We start from the raw sequence: 20,717 nt of genomic DNA on the forward strand, positions 1-20,717 counted from the left end.
AATGTAAACAAATTTTTTGAATATGTTTTTTTTCTTTTTATATATATATATACACACACACACACACACACACACAGTTCTTTACTGGTATCTTCACTATTTTCTCACTTCACTATTTTCTCACTTTTTAGTCAGAAACCAGCAGTAAAATACAACCCATGTTATTCTGCTGCTTCCTAAATGGAAAAGATGATAAACAGAATGCCTCCTCTTTCCTTTGGTATTTTTGACTGCTTTTACTCTCCCAGAACACAGTATTCTGTGATTGACAAATGACTCAAAATGCTCTCAGACAGCTGGCAAGATGGGGAAATTAGCTTTGAAAATGGCTGGCAGTTAAACACACCATCTTCGCATAATGTAAGATCATCTTCAACACTATGTGACCCTCGTGAGGATGTAGCGGTTCAGATAATGGATGAATCTTGAACACTGTGCACATGTAGCTGCACATTCAAGAAAGAAACAGTTTGCGTGACTCTGTAGGTGCTGCTGTCTTGGTTAGCAACAGAGTCAGCAAATGGATTCAGCAGTTAACGCTGCATAGGGTGACGGTCCCTAATGAGGTGATGAGCAGCAGACCGAAGTAGAATCTACTCGCCTACATGTTATTTTCAAGAAATGCTGGCTTCTTTCCATTATGATCTAACGCAGTCCTCTTTGTCGTCTCTCCAGCTTTTACAGTATTTTTTGCATACGTATGTTTTTGTGACGGAAACAGACCGAATTACGTCTGGCCTTTTCGAGAGGAATTTCAAGTTGGAGTCACTTGGAAACTTTGAGCGTTTCAAGCAACGCTAATTGCGTCGGGCTGCCGCTGTCAAAAGCGTGAGGGTAATTAGAGTGAGGGGGCAAAATGAACCCGGGGTGGTAAGTGTTGCTGCGTGACAAAGCTCGGGTTGGCCAATGGGGTTGTGCAAAAGGTAGCAGACTGAAGGAAGGGCTAATTAGGAGCGAGAAAATACCGACGCCGGCTGCCCCCTTGGGGGCCCACAATTGCAGCAAACAGCGGCGATTATTGACAGTTCATGCAGCTCTTTCTGCTTGCACTCCGTAAATGGAACACATTTACATGTTCTACTTAGACTCTACCTAATTGTTTTTTTCTTCTTCTTAGAGTTGCAGACAACTGCGTTTTTTTTTCTAAAAAACTTTGGATCACTTCAACCCCAAATGAGATTTGCTATTCCCTTTTTTTTCCTCACGTCTTTTCTTCTCTCCCTCCATAGACCAGTTTCTCTTTGTGAAATGCCGTTTTATTATTCAGACAAGAGAATACTTTGTAATAGCCTATTTCACTCTAATGTCCTGGAAGGAGGGTCATTTTTGCAATGAAAAAACTCATTTTCTCCGTCGCTTAGTGCACTTATTTGGCCACACCCACATCCTTTGCTTTTTCACGTATGGATGTTTTCGATGTGTGGACTCCATGTTCATCTGACAACGCTGTTTAAAAAACAAACAAACAAACAAACAAACAAAATGCTGATTGTATTCTGTTCTGGTCTTTTCTCATCTTGCAAACAAAAACAAAACAAACCCTCACGCTTGGAGTCCCAGTTTAGCTCTCTGAAGGGTTGCCATCTTGATGCACTACTATTTAGTCCACATTTTATGAAGTTACTGTTTGCCTCCAGCAACTTCGATTCTGTTTCTGCCCACAAATCAAGTGTTCTTTCTATTTGCCGGCATTGCCTCCAATGACCTAATTGTCGCGGGTAAGCACTGGACGCCTGCCGCCGATTTATTTAATCTCTCTTTCTAACCACATGGGGTGAGGTTTGCGCTGAAGCCAAGGTTGTAAAAGAAATTTCGTTTTTATGTTTCCTCTCAGGGTTCAGCCGCGCCGCCCTGCCCTTCGGCCTCGTCCGGCGTGAGCTTTCGTGCGAGGGCTACGCCATCGACCTACGTTGCCCTGGCAGTGATGTCATCATGATCGAGACTGCCAACTACGGGCGGACCGACGACAAGATCTGCGACGCTGACCCGTTCCAGATGGAGAACGTCAACTGCTACCTCCCTGACGCCTACAAGATTATATCACAAAGGTGCGTGTGTGTGGGCGAAGTGTGACATGAAACACACGGAATTATTTCTTTTTTTTCCTCCCTCTATATCCCGGACTTTTTTAATCCACATACGACAACACATTTCTTCCTTCCATCAACGAGTTGAATCATAACAGGATACTTTGGATTTTTAATTTTGGATTTTTATTCTGTCTTGTCCATGCCATGTTTTTTAAGAATAATTGACATTGAAATTCTTTCACACAGAGATCCTGCAAAAAAGCCATATGAAGGCCGGAATAAAAGATCCGAAGTTTTAGCCTTTAACATGAAACCCCCAAAAGTTCTTTCCTGTTCTCAGTGCACGAAGCAAGGTTGGCAAAGGCACACTTGACCTCTCGTAAATCCAACAACGGGGATTGTGAGCCCCACAAATGTTCATTTGGATGAAAGGATCTGAGAAAGTTCCTTAAGTGGCAGAATTCTGATGTGTCATGGTGGCCTAAAACGAAACCAAAAAAAACCCCACATGGTATTTGAGACCTTGAGATGAGAATCAGGCCTCTTGCAAATGTGGCTGAAAATCTGATACGTAACGTAATACAAACGCAGCGTAGACAAAAGGAGATTGGACGCGCCCCATCAAGGTGAGCTTGATGTCATCAAATTACACTGATTGGTGAAGTAAACTCACTCGCATCTGGCCGAACAACACAAATAAACATGTTACAAAAAACACATTTTAAATCTAAACTACAACAACAGCTTAGACTATTACATTCCGTCTAAATGTATGACATCAGAAGCACATCCATCATTAAATAAACAAAATAATTGTAGACCGCTGCCAGTAGAGTCATGTGTTTATTTACACCAGCCAGCACAATTAATTGTCAGTAACTTTTTTTTTTTTGGATTACAGTGAAAGCTTCCAGACCTGCCCGCAATCGGTGAAATCTGCGATAAAGTGAGACCACACGCTAAAAAACAAAAAACTTATTATAACACACTTTTTTGACTCTTACTCAGTGAGCATCTGTTCTCACTCTCTTGCTCGTAGAGTTCACCGAAGAGGAGGCCTGCTTTGTTCTAGCAGTTTATCACTCCCAGTTGAAGTTGACTGTAAAACTCCAGCATTGAAAATTTAAACACCACAAAGCGAAATTCTGCTAGCTTAATGCTAACATAAATGTGACATTGAAGTTGTCTGTAAAACTCCAACATTATAGATTTAAACACCAAAACTTTTAACCAAAGCTAAATTATGCTAGCTTAATGCTAACATAAATGTGACGGCATCACAAAAATTGACATCTGCGTGATGTAATTCTTTTTAACACACACGTAGCACCAACACCTACAAACAGCACATACAAAAGTTCTCAAAGGCATGTGCTCTCGATGCTCCGAGGGAACATTGAAGCTTAAAATGGCAAAATGTAATGCCATATTCGAAAAAAGGGGTTTCCTCTGGTTCTTGCGCTTCATCACATTGCATCTCTGTCGAGCGTGTTGCTGAACTATGTGGCACTCTAAATTCAAATTTCACTTTGTAAACTGAGCTCTTAAAAATGTGCAAGGTAGCAGGGAACATTGTATTGTTTAATTTCATGTCGTTGTTGGTTCATGCGTCAACGTCCATTCGTCAGTGCAAATGGCTGCCATATCAGTTATGCGTCACTTGAAATGTGCACGGAAATAGACAGTCGGCGATGAAGATTCCATCGGAATCGGTCACTTGAACCCTGTAGTGCGGTTTCAGCTTTCGATATCCAGTTGGACACGTTGTGGTTATCCACAACCAAATTAGCAGTTTATGAAGATTACATTCAAATTCTTTCCCCACCAAAACTGATGGGATGAACTCTAGACAGGCAGGAATTGACGTCCCTTTGCAGCTTGCTGCTGTCGCCGTTTGGGTTATTAAAATTAGTGCAACTCCCACAGACTGTGACTCACCCAAAAGCCTCCTAATTCAACCATCTGGGGCAGCGGGCTTGCTTTGTTCAAACACTTGTACCGCATTGAAGTGGCTGTGCCTCAGGTAGCAGGCATTGCTCATCACGGGGCCTTTCATCCCGCTTAGCCTCTCACAGGAGGCTGCCTCGCTGTCAAGCGGTGGCCGCGGCGGCAACACTTCACTGCGCTCGCCCCCCAAGAGGTGTGTATATTTTTAAAGGCCAGTGGATGAACTATTCATAAATAGTAACCGGCAAAGTTCAGCTTGCATGCACCGAGCACTGTCCTCTTTAGCTCGCCTCTCGCTATCTCCCACCTTTATTTATGATGCTGCGCCATCGCCTGGGAATAGAACCGAGCCCCGCCGTTTTCACCCTGTCCTTCTAAATTTACATCCCGAGTCCCTGCTTCTGACAGCGGCTGCGCAGCCACCCCCTCCCCATACCTAGGGTCGGCCGCGGCCGGTCATGCCACACACCTCGTCTGTCGACGAGTTAAACTCTCGGCTGCGCTTCAAAACGAGCTCCCTGACGAAGTCTCCCTTGGGAGCCTGTGAGCGACGGCAAGAAGCAACCATCCGCGTTCATTGCGACGATTGAGATCATCGGGATCAGAGGGAGCGACCGTAATTACGGCTGATGCAATGACAGTCCAAAAAAGCTTTGCTCGACTTTACTCAGTCTTCCTCCGAACTGTTGTGCAAGCAGACGTTTTTTTTCCTCAATTTTTCATAAAAATAAAACCATTGTGGTGATTTATGTGGGGCATTAGCAACACAAGCATATGAACAAAGCCATCGACTAAGAAAAATAGTAGTACGCTAGCAAAGATGGGTGGTCACTTATATAGTGCTTTTCTGCCTTTGGTACTCAAAACGCTTTACACTGTTTCCTCATTTACCTAATGATGACGCAGCATCAGGAGCAAGTGGTGGTGGTGGGGCGGGGCAGTTGGACACTTCAACAAAGTCGCAATGGCTAAGGTTTGAACCTGCTTTGGGAAACGACCACTCTACCACTGAGCCATGCTGACCCAAACAAACGAAAGGGAGTTTGCAGTTCTCAGCCGTCTTGTTACCTCTGCTTCCCGCGTCCTAGACGCATAATTTTCCCGCCAGACGCACAGTTCCAAATAATGTGCGTTTTTGGGACGCAAGGACATTTCTCAGGCAACAATCGCAGTTTGATAATCGCCGCTATTGTTGTTTTGATCTCGCGTTAAGTAATCTCGCGTGACGAGATTTCCGTTCCCGCGAGATGAGATTGGCGAGATCGGCCTTCAGCAGACCAGGTCGCGTAACGTTAAAACAAGTGTTGCAAAAGTTTATTGCGTTTTTTTTCACAGTGGAAACAGCTAAAGTTGGATAGTTTTTTGCGATAAGAATCTTGTATGCCTAAATTATTAAAATTTTTGCAGCATTTGATCATATGAATAAACCGATTATCAATGTATATTGTTGTTGTTTGTGTTATTATCATATGCAATTGAATAAGTAGACCATTTCAGAATTCGAAATTTGGGATTCTCTAAATCCATAATGGGACTCATACTTTTCTGATCAGCGAGTGCCTGGGACTCGCAGGGCTCAAACTGTAACATTATCACTGAGTTCTTATGCCTGACCTGAGAGACGAACTAGCTTAGCGCTAAGATAGAATGAGCCTAATACAAAACAACGTAGATGTATTTAACTCTTTCAGGGACAGCGGTTACTGCGGTGGACAGCTTACTATGTTCTCAGGTTACAGGGTCCATGAAAGGGTTCAAATGGAACCAAAGAGGAAAAAAGTAATCCAGGCTGCAGTTAGCCAGGGTACGATGCAGGTTAAGAAAAACCTTTCTGCGGCGTGATACCCTACATCAACGCACTGCTCTAGGCTACACTCCGATTCGTTTGAATGAGATCAGTGACAATGTAAACGTATGATGAAGGTAGCTAAAGCGCTAAATACTGCTGGACTATGATGTGGGGGTTTTTTTGGGGGGGAGGGCAAAAGACCAGTGAGTATCCCATTCAAGTTACTTCGGTCATTCCATTCAGAGCCCTCGTAATGTCCGACCTGTCAAGCTTGCACATTTGTCTCATGATGTCCTTTTCATCAAAGTGAGCTGTTGAATTAGGAAACATTCATTTTTTTCACTGCTCTCCATTGTAAATCCTTTGCCAGCCAATATCGCTTTGTTGCCAGCGCGGCGACATAAACAAATGCAAGCGGGGCTCAGGAACGAACTTCACCGCTGGAGTACTAGACAGACAAAAGTATCCAGAAACACTTCTTAATTCAAAGCCAAAGGATTTTTTGACTTTGTCCTTTGTGCACTGTGAACAGATAAGCATTAAATTGTTGAACATATTGAATAATAAATCGATGAAGCGATGCATCCCATTTCTTTTGTCCTCATCCTTTTTACTATGGTCTGGCACTAGAACGATCCACAAACCCAAATAATGCCTGCCAGTGTGTGTGTGTGTGTTTGTGTGTGTGTGTTTGTGCATGCGCATGCACGTGCGTTTTCTAATACTGTCTGGTATTTGCCACCTCTTCTTTGACCCACTCATAAAGCAGTAGAATAAATCCTTCCCTGCCTGGTCAGAGGTGCAAAAGGACAGCAGAGATTCAAAAGGTGTTTTTTCTTTTTCTTTCCCCACCACGAGAATGAGCTCAAGCGTAATAGAGCTGCAATCACATGCAACAGCAGCCAAGTAGGAAGAACCGATAAAGAGTGATTTTTTTGGGGGGGGTGGGAAGGATGTCTTGAAAAGAGCAATTAATATTCTTTAAGTAAGCAGGCTAGCCGTGTAACACTGCCGAAGATATTTCAAGTAAAAAAAAGCCACAAGCTGTACTTATAGGAAGCAGTTGGATAATGGCGGGGTATTCCTCTTTGTATAACTCAACCTCGGATGTTTTGTCCGCCTTTTAAGTTGTGCTGAGGATTTATCGAAGTGGCCATAGAATGAGTACAGTGCATCAAATTCCAAAGTACATAAGTAGACTTTTAACCTTTCAGTTCGAGAGGCTTAAGCAAGTCGAAATGGATTGTGCACTTTTCAATACACTCCAGAGGAGTCTCTAAAGTTGAGATGTCGGCTCAAACACTTTTGTTTGTCACATCCCAAACTCTTTTTTGAATGTTTCTTATGATGTGAATGTTTCTTGTGATGGAATGTTTCACAGTCCATCACGCATCCTGGCTACTCGCTATGTGGCCTGAGCGATACGATGAACTGATATCAATGGCAGACACAAAGGAATTTGACTTAGCAGGTGCTAATGTGGCTAGCATGAAACCAAAAGACTTTTATGAATTGTGTAGTGACTAAACCCCGCCTCACCCGGCCCTCAAAACAAACCATCGAACAAACAAAAAATGCTGAACGACATTATGGTACAACTTTGTGTGTTGTAATTGGAGAACTCTGAAGGAATATTCAGCACCTCAATGACCAGACTGCAAATGAACAGAGCGGCCCAAAAGCACCTCTGGCCATTCTACTTTATAACGCGACTGTTACCTAAATGCACGCTCACAGACAGCAATTTTCAGAAAAAAAATGCAAATAAGTAAAGATTTATGTGGTGTTGTTGTGGTGTAATTTCAAACTTGATGGGTGGCCAGGCACTACCACATTGCAACAAAAGTCAATTTTCCAGAAACACCTCACAGAAAGTTGGAGACATCTGGCTTTTGGGTAAAAATTTCAGGATGAATCACAAATGTGTTTTACTGATTGTTGTTTTTTTTGGTTTTTTTTTTTTTCAAAAGCGTCTGCCACAATGGGCTGAATGTCACAATTCGCAAGCGTTTTAACGGCCCAATAAATGTATTTACACAGCCTTCATCATTACGCCGGACACGTTTGAGATCAAGACAACTCCTACAAGTTGATCAACGGCAACTTAGCATTCATTCCAAGGGGTCAAGTCAAGATTTTCTCAGTGCGAAGTGGCCACCGAACCTTAATTTCTTTAGCAGGTTGGCACGGAGAGACTGGAAAAGTCACAGAAAGGCACAGAAGTAGACATCTTTGAAAATTACAAATGAGAACAAAAACATCTGTTAAGAACTTTGCCATTTAACTTCTGATGAGCTAACAGCAAGTTGTCCAAAAAGCACGGAAACGCTGAACGGTTGGACATGTCCAATCAATAGTTAACACAAGGTCAAATCAACTTGCATTACATTTGAAGGTAATCCTGACATTCTCTTCGAGAGCTGAATATTTGAACGTTTTTTTTTTGATTAGCGTATCCCTTTGTTGCAAAAGTAGCGTGTTTGAATGTAGTCCTTGGCTTTTATACGCATCTAAAAGATGTTGTACAAAATAATCCAATTTAAGTAGCCTCTTGAATGACTAATGGATCTTTTAAACATGCCCTCTAATGTTTAAATGTATGTCCGGCATGCGTGACGTGACGGCTACTGACCTTGTGAAATATTCATCACTGCCTCACAATTTTTTTTTCCTAGTGTGTCTCAGCGCGCCTCAGTTCGACTTGCCCGCATTATCCCCCCTGCCATCCCTCTGCCTCAAATGAACTCGTTTGAAGTGCAAACGTCGCCCCCATCTCCGCTCCTCTCGTTCCAACTCCCCCTGCCTCTTAACTTGAACTTTACTTGCACCCAGAAACATTTGCACAAAAAAAAAGGCAAACTTTTACAATTGGCGCTGTTGCCGATTTTTTCTCCCATTGATGTGTTTTCTGCACACAAGCTGGGGGAGCATCTCCACACTCTTGTCTGTCTGTTACATGTCACAGCCACCTGCCGTGTGACGCTTTAACGAATGTCTTTCCTCTCCATAGACGCAGATGTTTGAGGAAATGCCACCGCTAATACCTGACGTGCATTTCACTGCTGTTTTTCATATATCTGCACATATGCACACAACAGCCCTTCTGCAGTGCTGCCTCCAAGTTTACCCCTACAAGCTTACCAGTGACATCAGTCATTGTCATAACACATTTACGATTATTTAAACACAAGTATGTTGAATAATTATACGTGCATATAACAAAATCAAACAATTGATAGCGCTAAAAATTCCAGAACTGCATATTACTACTCGTGATTATCTCCCATTATCATGACACTTTAACACTTGCGAATCTATAGCAGTCCACTAGCATATAGCTAGCTGCTTGCACGAGAAGCTAATGCAGCAGTCCACATAAATCACTCTGTGCTACTTCTTGTCAAACATCAACAAATTGATGAGCTCAAATGTACAACGGCAATCACAGCAAAGTCATTTGTTTAAAAACTGTTTGAAGGAAATCTTAGAGACTGATAACAAACCAGAAAGTAGCAACCTATCAAAATAACATTTGCAGCAGAGTTAAACATTGCAGTCTGGGGATCATCTTCACTATCATGTCTTCTCCTAGCACCGTCATCTCTTCAGAAAAAGTTTGGCAGACAACTAGCTGCCTGGCTTGATAAGCTAATCGTTACGAGAAGTCTTTATTGTTCATCACCATCAAACAGATGGACTGAAATGCATGACAGCAGTCACATAAAATCAGAGTCAGAGTTCTTTGTTCACAAAAACTGCTAAATAGAATAGAACAAAACTTTTGGATACAATGTTTGGCAGAAAGTGAACAAGCTAACAGCTATTCCGTGACGTAGCAGTCGAAATCTTCACTCCTTGTTGAATGAACATCAACATATAGACTCAGTCAAATGTATGACGCCAGTCATAGAATCTCTACTGGTAATCAAAGAGTCCTTTGTTGAAGCAAAACTGCTCTGTGTGTCAGAGAATACAACTTTCAGGAGAAAAAAAAGTTAGGCGGAAAACTTAGCTGGTGGGCATTGGGAACGATAACACAGCAATCTTCACTCAGTGTTCCTTCTTGGTGAACATCAACAGATTGACTCAAATATAAGACACCAGTCACAGAACATCACCTTACGGAATCGTTTGTTTACACAAAACTCTTCAGCACCAGGGAACAAAGCTTTCAGGGGAAAAAAAAAGGTTTGCAGAAAGCTACCTAGCTTAGTGCGAGAGCAGTCTACATCACCTTGTCATCCAACATTACCAAAGACTCAAATGCTCAGCACCAGCAACACAAGATCTAAATCAGATCGTCTTTTTTTTACAAAAAGCGACCGGCTGAGAGTCCTGTCAGGTCAATGTCAACTTTTAGGGCACGGAAATTTGGAGGTAGCACTGCACGTCATCGTAACAATGAGCTAAAACCGCTCACAACCGCCACCTGTGCCGACTGAGCTCTCTGCCGGTGATGACATCTTTCGTCAATCTTTTCTTATTCCTTCTAGGTGCAACAACCGTACGCAGTGTGTGGTTGTCACTGGCTCCGATGTCTTTCCCGATCCATGCCCCGGCACCTACAAGTACTTAGAGGTCCAGTATGAGTGTGTTCCCTATAGTAAGTATCACCACCATGATGAATGACGATGTGACTGTTGTTGTTGTTGTTGTGTGCTATTTTACCTCACATGCTTGTCACAAAGCACACCGTGCTCATGTATGGCGCCAACGTGTCAAGCTGCACAGTGCTGGTGTAATGGCAATGGTGCGCTAAGGGATGAGTGTGACAAAATGTAGCGATTGGGAGGGGTGGGGGAGGTGGGGGGTAGGGGGAGGGCTAGTGTCCACTTGCGTCACGGCTCATTTAGCTGGTGATTGATTTAATGTAATTTAATTTTAGATTGAAACTGCTACTTTCTGAAGTGTTAAAATACTGAGCTGTAAATATAGGTGAATAAATTGCGTGTATTCGTTAGTTTTGAAAAATACAACATTTTTTCACTGTATATTAAACCAATTGTTTACTGTCATATAAACAATTATATGACAGTATTATGCTGGGGTTTTATGCTGTCAATTGCAATACCAATCATCCATGAGCGAGATCGGCCAGTACTGATTCCAGCACCAATCCCATGAAGTAGCTACACATTTTTCAATTTTAGAGCTGCTCACGAACTATCATTTTAATCATTGATGAATCCATCAATTGATTAATTGATGAGAAAAAAATTAAATCACACCCTTTATTACACAAATAAAAAAAACAGGACATTATTTCAAATTGACAGTTTAGAAAGTGTGCAAACCTATTTTAGGATTCAGTTACTGGTTTGGCCTGTAACATGCGGTGTTAAAGGCGAAGTCACCCCAAACATTTTCTTAACAATATGTTCTATGTGCCTCCACTTGTCCAAACATGGCATTCTGATAAGTAAAATGTATTTGTGAAATATGAGTTAAGCATCAAAATCCAAACTTTTTTATCCATCATAGGCGGCGGCAATTTTGCCACTTTTTGTCGACTGAAAATTAAAACACAGTTGCTCAGGGTTCAGGTAACAACAAATTATGGCTCAGCTTCAGAAAACAGAAAGCCCTGTTTCGACCAGCGGGGCTACATAGAACATACACAGACTATAAAGTACATTTGGGGGTTGACTTTGCTTTTCAGAAATGGGGGAAAGGACACTACATTGTACACATTTTTATTTTATTTATTTCTAGTACTTTTTGTAATTCTAATTGTGTATTTGTTCTGTAGTGTCAGCATAGCTAACTGCAAATATACATTTATTTTTAAACGAATGCTACATTTGGAAAAGATAAGGCACATTCTCCCTTGTGGGATTTGCATAGCTTTATTATTGCCATTACTTTAAGAATACAATACGACCTTGCAAATATCTACTGTGTTGTCTAAGAAGAGAAATGAGAGATCATTCCAAACCTTGGAGAATAAAATGACACGCTCTATTCGGGCTGCCACTTGTATTTTGCCTGATTTCCGACTCAAATGTAACTGGTGAATTCACTTCAGTCGCTGTTTGAGTTCTTATGGACATCTGCGTTTATGACGAGCGCAAAACCCATGCGAGCGCTTGTTTGAAACAAGTTTATTAGAGCGTAGCCGAGGTTCTTGTGCACCCCTGTGAAAGTGCTTAGCGTTGATGAATAGTAAACACTTGCAAGAAAAAAAATCACTTTTTTTTGTGTGTGCGTTCCCTTTCTTTCAAACAGACCACCCTTTCACCTCCTGCCACTAACCTCCTCTTGCTGTCTAACCTGCAATTTTTCACACAGCCTTTTCTCCGCCCAGCAGCTCAGGCTTTCTGTTATTATAATGTTGTGCGCAGTGGCCCCATTTTTTTTCTCCAAAGCTTGTATCATTAGGGCTCTGCTTTTTCAGATGCACGCGTCTATAGTTGAATGACTTTTATTGTCAGTTTAGAACACAAGGGAATATGTGCATGACTGTTCATTAACTAACATCTTGTTGGGTTTTTTTCGCCCTCTTCCCCTAAAAAGCAGCCTGTGTGGAGTTCATGTCACGGTCGCATCCTCTCGCACCTAATTCTCTTCTTGTACCTGCCAGATGACTCATGATAACGTTTCTCTCCCTATTTTACTCTTTTTTTTCTTTCCTTTTTTTTTCACCGCCTGGAATAGAAGTGGAGCAAAAAGGTAAATAAGTGGCCCAGTCCACAGCCACTAACTTCCTTCCACCTTCCTTCCCCTGTCTTCTCCTTGTTCTGTGGTGTACAGCCGCTAGCGCCTCCACACATACCTCCCACTGACGAATCCTAAACCCATAGGAGGATTGTTTACACATATGGACTCCCAAATTTTTCAATCATGAATCAATGGAGCTTCTAGCTACATAAGGCACTCACAAAAACAGATGGTTGAGTGCTGATTTTCCCGGGGTCTCGGGCTTTTGCATCGTATGAATCCTTGAAAAATTAGTTTTCTGTACAGTATTTCCTACTATGTACTCTTGAGTGGTTTAGGCCCTGTTTAGCTAATAGAACCTTTTGTGTCAGCCTCGGCTGCTCTGAGTCACGTGCTGCTCCTCTGTCATGTGGTGTTCCACAGGGCTCAATTCTGGGGCCTCTGATGTTCTCACTGTATCTGCTCCCATTGTCCACTTTTATCCTGCCTGGAAGAAATCAAAACCTGGATGGCACAAAATTTCTTGAATTTCAATGAAAAGAAGACAGAGGTGATACTGTTTGGTCCCAGTGGCCCTTGTACATCCCATCCTGTAGACTTGGGCCCCCTGTCTCCTTATCTTAAGTCAACAGTCTCAAACTTGGGTCTTAAACTGGACAGTGATTTTAAACTTGACTTTTGATTTTAAACTTTAAAGTTGAGTTTACCAAGTTCACATGGGGCTTGAAATTTTCAGAATGCCTAATGGATATGCAAGTAGTGATAAACTGGCCCGCGAACCTCCGTTTTTATGACAAATCGTTGAAGGAATATAATTCAATTGATCGGTATTAAGGCTTTGTAATTTAGACTTGGGGCACATTTTGGCATTTTTTCTTGTGGTACTTTGAGATCGTATAGTGTATAGCTGATTTTGTCTTTGATTTTGGGCATTGGTCTTGAGACGATTGAATGAGCCCTGTCTTGACAGTAGGGATGTGAATCTCAGCACTGAAGACGATTCGATACACATCTCGATGCACTACCAGCGATGCGATACTTAAATGATACATGGAATTTTCTGGCGACACGATGCGATACGTTTCACGATGTGATATGACGCGATACACATTTAGTTAAAATCAATGCAATCCTATACGATGCAATGCAATTTGTTGTGATATTGTGCAATTAAACATGACGCAAATACGCAAAGAAAAAAAAGTTAAAAAAAGATGGATTTCAGTATGGTATTGCAAAAGGTATACCACTTTATTCTTTATAAACAGTAGAACGTGTAAAACAACTTATTTAAGCCCTTTCACAATTGGGTTTTGTGCAAAGAAAACAATTTGGCACCTGAGACTCACAGCTGTTGCTGCAGTGTAAACACAAACAGACCATTCTCACTGAGTGTCAAAATGGAATGTCCAAAAGAGTCATCCATATATAGTTTTTCCTTGCGTGGTCACAGTGAGTTGCAAGGGGACCCCCAAAATAGGAGGCGATTTTTTTCTGATCCTGACCTGGTTTGCCAAGAGTTTCTCCGGTGTCCAACGAGGAACTGGACGGAGAGGCGGGGGAGGGGGAGGGAAACTTGTCGGTGATGAGGTGCCATTGTTTTAAGTGGTCTGCATATTTGTGCTGCTGCCATTGTATGGCTTCGTAGTGCGACATTCTTTGCAAATTACAGAGGTTTTATCAATCTTTCCGTCTTTCTTTTCAAAGCCGTAGTATTTCCAAACATAAGATCTGAATGTTGCGGGTGCATTAATACAGTAGTTTCCTCGCTGCTGCTTGCGTGAACTTCCATAGTGTTGAGCTAGTAGTGTACTGCACTGTATGTGACTCATGGCCTCCGTCCGTATTCAACACAAAATAATGATGGTGCATTCAATGCGCCTTGGAAAGGGCAGATAAGTGACGTTTAATATGAATAAAACGAAGCTTGAATCGGATTTTACCGATACCCACCAATGCATTGTGATGAATCTAGATTTCACCCGTCAATTGCATCATACCCAGTGAATGAGCCGATGCACTTGCATCGCGCACGTGCGCATCGTTGCATCGATTAATATCGATTCTTTTCCACACCCTTACTTGACAGACACGTCCACCAACTTTGGTTATCCGAGCACGCCCTGTGTTTGCTGTGATATGAATATGGAAGATGTGAAGGCACTCCAAAAGATTCCCTTTGAAGATTCAAAAGATTCCCTTTGAACAAGCAATGTGAACCCTTATTTAGTTTGATTGACCCAACATGTCCTGCACCCACCAGTATATACCGTGTAGCACGTGTTGTCAACTAGCAGTGATGGCTGGCTGAGACACATCAGAACAAGAATTGTTCACGTACCAAACAGCTGAATTTGGCTAGACCGGACCGTGGCCATGTGCTCGCTCAGCCATCAGTGCTTTGTGTTGTATGGTGTTAATCCATTGCTGCTGTTCCTTTCCTCCGCCTTCATTTTCACCTGCTTCGCTGCCATTGACGATGTGTTTTCCGTTTTTTTTTCTCTCACAAAAACGTAAAGCCTTATTATTTTTGCTTCATGCATGCGTCGACGTACACCAAACAAGCTCTTCATGTGGTATTTGACGTCAGACATCAGCCCCTTCCACACTGCCATTCCTACCAAATTAGTGCATCAATGATGCAGAAGTAGACCTGGCAAGATATTACAAGTACATGTTGAACCAGCCGTTGCAGTTTCCCTCATATAGATAATTAGACGCCTGGGGCACAACTTGACAATCTGGTCTCACAGTTGGCAATGCACCTGTTAGGCTTATGATAGTATATTGGATTCCGGAAGTCATGTGCCGACTGCATTGTCACATCATACATCGGTTCCTCACATACCACTTAGCCAGGCAAGGACAAGAACACAAAATGGCCTGTCATGATAGACATTTATTTTGGTATTGCTGTATTTCATTTACTTCATTCCACAGTAGTTCATGACAAATACGCCACAAATATTTGAATAACTAATACCCATAATAAAACATAAAAACAAAATTAAAACATTTTGGGGAAAAAACTACAAACTAACAAGCCTGCTCCAACAAATAATTATAATTACTGGATTTGAATGTAAAAATTAAGAATCAAACTAGTCAAATGAAAACTAATTGTAATAAATCATGAATTATTTTATTTATGCTTATTATTACGCTGTGCCCTGCCAACATTGCATAGGATGGGCCGCGGGCATAATGGAGCCTTTCCTATCTGTCTTCGGTCGAGAGGCGGGGTTAACCCTAAACTGGTCACCGGCCAATCGATCGAGGCTCATTTGGGCAAATTCCATGGTAGGAATGCAAACCCTTGAATCTGTGCAAGATGGCTGTTTTGAAACTAAATTGCAGACTTCCTATTCAATTTCAGACACTTTTTTCATGCATCATGTCAAGTTATGATAGATATGGCCACCAAATTTGGTGTACATCAGTGAGCCCAGTCTCAGGGTAATATTTCTCAAGTACGTGGCCTCCTACACACGTTTTTATGGAGAAGCCCTAAAAAATAAATAAAATAATTTCTATGTCGTTCTGCACCCACAGCATAAGCAAATAAAGCTTCACATTTTGCATCACAAGTCTCTTAAGGATACATGATACTGATTGAGGCTCCTTTGGATGGCCAGTTTGAAAGGGGCTACGATCGGATCCTAAAGACAGAACGTCAATATCCCTTTTAGCTGTCTTTCATTTCCAGGATTTTCAACTTTTTCATGGTGTTTTGTTCTGTCTGGATATGTCAAGATCCCTCCAAAGTCTCATTTTTAAGTATACAGCGAGAAAATGATGCGACCGATCCTTGATTGTCACGAGCATGACTGTCTTCTTCTCTGTTTCGCTAGTCTTCATTTGTCCTGGGACCCTGAAGGGCGTCGGCGAGACCACCTTCCTGTACGAGGCGGAGCAGCAAGCGGGGTCCTGGTGCAAAGACCCGCTGCAGGCTGGGGACAAGGTGTTCTTCATGCCGTGGACGCCGTACCGCACGGACACTCTCATCGAGTACGCCTCCCTGGAGGACTTCCAAAACAACCGGCAAACCACCACATATAAATTGCCCCACCGGGTGGACGGAACTGGCTTTGTGGCTTACGACGGTGCCATCTTCTTCAATAAAGAGCGCACACGAAATATTGTCAAGTTTGACCTGCGCACACGAATCAAAAGTGGCGAGGCCATCGTCAACAACGCTAACTACCACGACACTTCGCCGTACCGCTGGGGCGGCAAGACGGACATCGACCTGGCGGTGGATGAGAGGGGCCTGTGGGTCATCTACGCCACGGAGCAGAACAACGGGCGCATCGTGGTGAGCCAGCTCAACCCGTACACGCTGCGCTTCGAGGCCACGTGGGACACGGCGTACGACAAGCGCTCGGCCTCCAACGCCTTCATGGTGTGCGGCGTGCTCCACGTGGTGCGCTCCAACTACGAGGAGAGTGAGGGCGACGGTGGAGGAAACCAGATCGACTACGTTTACAATACCAAGTTGAACCAAGGCGAGTTCACGGACATCGACTTCCCCAACCAGTACCAGTACATCACGGCTGTGGATTACAACCCCAGGGACAATCAGCTTTATGTGTGGAATAACTTTTACATCCTCCGCTACGATCTCGACTTCACGCCGCCGGATCCCGTTGAAGGTAATGGTTTTCTTCTTAAATGGCTTTATTTCCTGTTATCCAGAGGGGAGAGTTTTGTTTTAATTTCCAAAACACCTCATATAACCCAAATTAATTTTATTTCTTGGTACAGCTGTGAGGTCACCTGCATTGTCATTTTAATCCCTCAGAAATCAACTAGCATACATACTGTATGACTGCTCCAAGAGGTCAGAATCAGAATCATGAGAGCATTATTGTCTTTTTACCACAGTATGCAATGAAATGTAACAAACATAACACGTCCAAGAGACATACAAAAACAATCACCAACAGGGCCATACAGAACCGGAGTCGGCCGGGTTGTCTTTTACAGTCCCCTCTTTTTATAGATGAAAAGAGAAAAACGATAAAGCAGTGGGAGTTGAAAAAAAAACAACCCCACATGAATCACCTGTGAGGAGAGCGCGGCGTGGATTTGGAAGTTGTCAAAGGGAAATTGATTTTTTTTATTTTATTTTGTTGTTTTGTTTCCATATCCAAGTCCTCAAACAAACTCTGCATTTTATAAAGCCATGAAGTCATTTTCGTCATAAATCTACAGATTTTATACTTTGTTGTCTTGTCACGTTGTCCAGAGAGCTTTTCAGACTTTCCTAAAGCCAAAGCTAACCAAGTTTTTGATAAGGCTAAGCAGTCATCTGCACAGTCATTTGAATCCCTCAAGAATCAACAGCAACATCTTGAGTTGACTCAGAGGTAAGCAAAGCACTTGTATTAGCTGTAGAATGATGCTCTGGTGAGCTTGTTAATGTAATCCTACCAGTATGAGGTTGACTTATTATTCATGGCCGGCTCAGCTAATGAGCCTACACGGTCCCATCTGCAACATTTGTGGAGACGTGCAGGAATAGTCCTGCTCCTTAATATAGTTGTCCCCCAATGTGGTGGTTCACTTTTACTCCAGCCTTGGCCTTTTGGTTTGTTTTGCATGATTTCCTTGTCACTGTACACTGATACTGTGGACGTAGCCTTGAAAGGCACACGCGCACCCTTCTGCCTCCCTCGGTCTGAAATGTCCTTCGGAAAATCTTTCTCCGGGGAGACAGCAGAAAGCGCAAGTGTCAGCCTGAAGGCTTGTAAGACGGGTACACATTTCCTCATTTTTAACATCTTAACTGATATTTCAAATGTGAGACACCCCAACCATGTTGGAGGCAAAAAATGGGCATGTGTGTTCTTACTACTGTAATTTTATAACATGAGGTGTGCTCGTGACGATCAACAAAGCACACTGACCAAATACTGTATTTTCCACTAAAAGGTGCACTGGATTATGAGGTGCAACTCCAATGAATGGCCTATTTTGTAATTCTTTTCATACATTAGGCGCATTATAAGACGCAATGTACAATGCATCCACTTGAAACGGCAACAGAAATAACGATCAGATGTCAGTCAAACGTATTTAATAAAGCAGCTACACAGTTCACTTTACCAACAGCAAGTTACAACATTGACTCGTTAACGTTAAACTCTCTTGCTGCTGTTCTATTTCCGTGTTCAATGGCCTCGGCCATCCATTATGGCATTGTCTGCTGGTCAGGCAGCATCTCAGCCCGGGACAGAAAGAGACTCGAGCGACTGGTCAGGAAGGCCAGTTCTGTCCTGGGTTGCTCCCTTGACACTCTGGAGGAGGTGGGCAACAGAAGGATGCTAACTAAGCTAAAAGCTATGATGGCCAGTCCCTCCCACCCTCTCCAGCCCGCCCTGACAGCACTTGGTAGCTCCTTCAGCCAGAGACTGTTACACCCGCGCTGCAAGAAGGAGAGATACCGACGCTCGTTCCTACCGACTGCTGTCAGGCTGATGAATAAAAAATAACAATCATAATAATAATAATAATAATTAAATTATGTGAAGTAAAATTGTAAATAGAACTGCGATTTATCCATTGTGTTCATATTGTATTTAATTGACAGATGTTTGTTGTTTTTTTTTTCTCTTTCTCCTTTCTTCTTTCTACATACATTCTTGCTGCTGGAGGCTGTAAATTTCCCCATTGTGGGACGAATAAAGGATATCTTATCTTATCTTAACCGATTGCCTTAAGTTTGAACTTTGCGTTAGCAGCACGTCTCAAGCAAGGAGCCATTTTGGGGTCAAAATATTACCGTAATGACCATACACAAGGCACATCGGATTTTAAGGCGCGCTGTGAGCTTTTAAGATAATTGAAGGCTTTTAAGTGCACCGTTTAGTGTGGAAAAATACGTTCTCCATATTTTCACCAATAGTCATGAACCTCCTCTTCTAAAAGCAGATGCCTGTCACCGAGACTCACTTGGTGCCAAAAGGGGATCCAGATTGCAAAACCCCCCAAAACAAAACAAAAAGAAGTGTAGTTGTAGAAGAAGAAATGTTGGCGGATGTCAGCAAGTAGATTATCTGATAACTAGATTCTGTTTGGGAACATTTATCGTAATTTTGATTGGGGTGAATGACTAAGGAGACAACTGCACGAGCTTCAGGTGGCATGGAATTGGCTGTCATTTCGTTTCATGTCACAATCACAGAGCCCGCGTCTCGGTCCAACCCGTTGTTAGCAACACGCATATGGATGTCTGATCATAGGTATTGAACAGAATTGAGATTATGATTGGCAACCACCGATTGCTTTTCAATACGGTCAGGCAGGGAAAAACCTCTCTGAATATAACCCACAATGTAAGTGTTGGAAAATACTCTAATTTGGACAGATTGTCATGATGCCTTGCCTTAAGCCAGGGGTGTCAAGATCATTTTTGTCATGGGCCACTTTTGAGTTACGTCTTAATGTTTAATCATCACACAGTATTATTACTTGTACACAACAATTTGATGGATTACTAGTTTTGAAATTAGTCAATTATATGTTTGTTGGTGGGCCTGTGATTGGCTGGCAACAGGTTCAGGGTGTACCCCGCCTCCTGCCCGAAGACAGCTGGGATAGGCTCCAGCACCCCCCGCCACCCTAATGAGGATCAAGCGGCTCGGAAGATGAATGAATGAATGAAATGTTTGTTGTTTGTTATTGTTCAAGTGTGTTTAAACAGGGTCAGAAAATTAGTGCAAAATCTCACTGTTATTTATTACACCAAACAATTTGACATTTTGGTAGAGATTTTAGAAATGATGATGGAAGTTGACACACATGATCTACTTTCGCGGGCCACATAAAATGATGTGGTGGACCAGATCTGGCCCCCGGGCCTTGAGTTCGACACCTGTGCCTTAAGAAAAAATAACAAAAGAGGGGAGGGTTGGGTGTGTCAGGAATCCAATCAGAACTGCCAGATTGACCTCGCGATGAGGGCTCTCTCCCAGGGCGATTGCATCGCCACTAAAATCTTCTTGATTACGATGAGGCGAGCAAGGGAATATTCCCATATGAGGCTCGGTCACTATGACATTCCTTAATCCCTAGCCCTACCCCAAACCGTTTTCATAACTAGCCTCTTGAACCCTGCCTTGCATGCCGGGAATATGTCTGAGAAGTATTGGTGAGCTTTGTGACACAGCTTCTCATCTCCTTCACATCGAATTTGGTTGCCACGGCAGCATCAAGGCCACCAGAGGAAATGTTTGTATATGTACTTGTGTAATTACCTCTCTCTTTTCACTGTATATTTTTGCAATCAGTGT

The 20,717-nt window shown here is 42.6% G+C and overlaps 4 protein-coding genes across 17 annotated transcripts in view; 2 read left to right on the forward strand and 2 right to left on the reverse strand.

Annotated features, from left to right (window-relative positions):
* LOC127616701 (ankyrin repeat domain-containing protein 13C-like) overlaps nt 1-20,717 on the reverse strand; it is a 237,609-nt gene that overhangs the window by 135,971 nt on the left and 80,921 nt on the right. The gene's annotated exons all lie outside the window — the stretch shown is intronic.
* LOC127616656 (adhesion G protein-coupled receptor L2-like) overlaps nt 1-20,717 on the forward strand; it is a 136,988-nt gene that overhangs the window by 51,978 nt on the left and 64,293 nt on the right. For 10 of the 11 annotated variants that reach the window (XM_052088370.1, XM_052088371.1, XM_052088374.1 and 7 more), the window contains exons 3-5: nt 1,835-2,048; nt 10,260-10,369; nt 16,275-17,075. In XM_052088370.1, the coding sequence (XP_051944330.1) occupies nt 1,835-2,048; nt 10,260-10,369; nt 16,275-17,075 (1,125 nt within the window). Of the gene's footprint in view, nt 1-1,834; nt 2,049-10,259; nt 10,370-12,338; nt 12,436-16,274; nt 17,076-20,717 lie in introns of those variants that run through there. The other variant, XM_052088372.1, reaches the window with a different exon arrangement.
* The window catches only part of snap47 (synaptosome associated protein 47), a 415,166-nt gene that overhangs the window by 31,279 nt on the left and 363,170 nt on the right, over nt 1-20,717 (reverse strand). The gene's annotated exons all lie outside the window — the stretch shown is intronic.
* The window catches only part of prkacbb (protein kinase, cAMP-dependent, catalytic, beta b), a 185,637-nt gene that overhangs the window by 25,377 nt on the left and 139,543 nt on the right, over nt 1-20,717 (forward strand). The gene's annotated exons all lie outside the window — the stretch shown is intronic.

The sequence above is a fragment of the Hippocampus zosterae genome, chromosome 15, assembly GCF_025434085.1.
Source record: "Hippocampus zosterae strain Florida chromosome 15, ASM2543408v3, whole genome shotgun sequence".
Classification (NCBI taxonomy): Eukaryota; Metazoa; Chordata; class Actinopteri; order Syngnathiformes; family Syngnathidae; genus Hippocampus; species Hippocampus zosterae.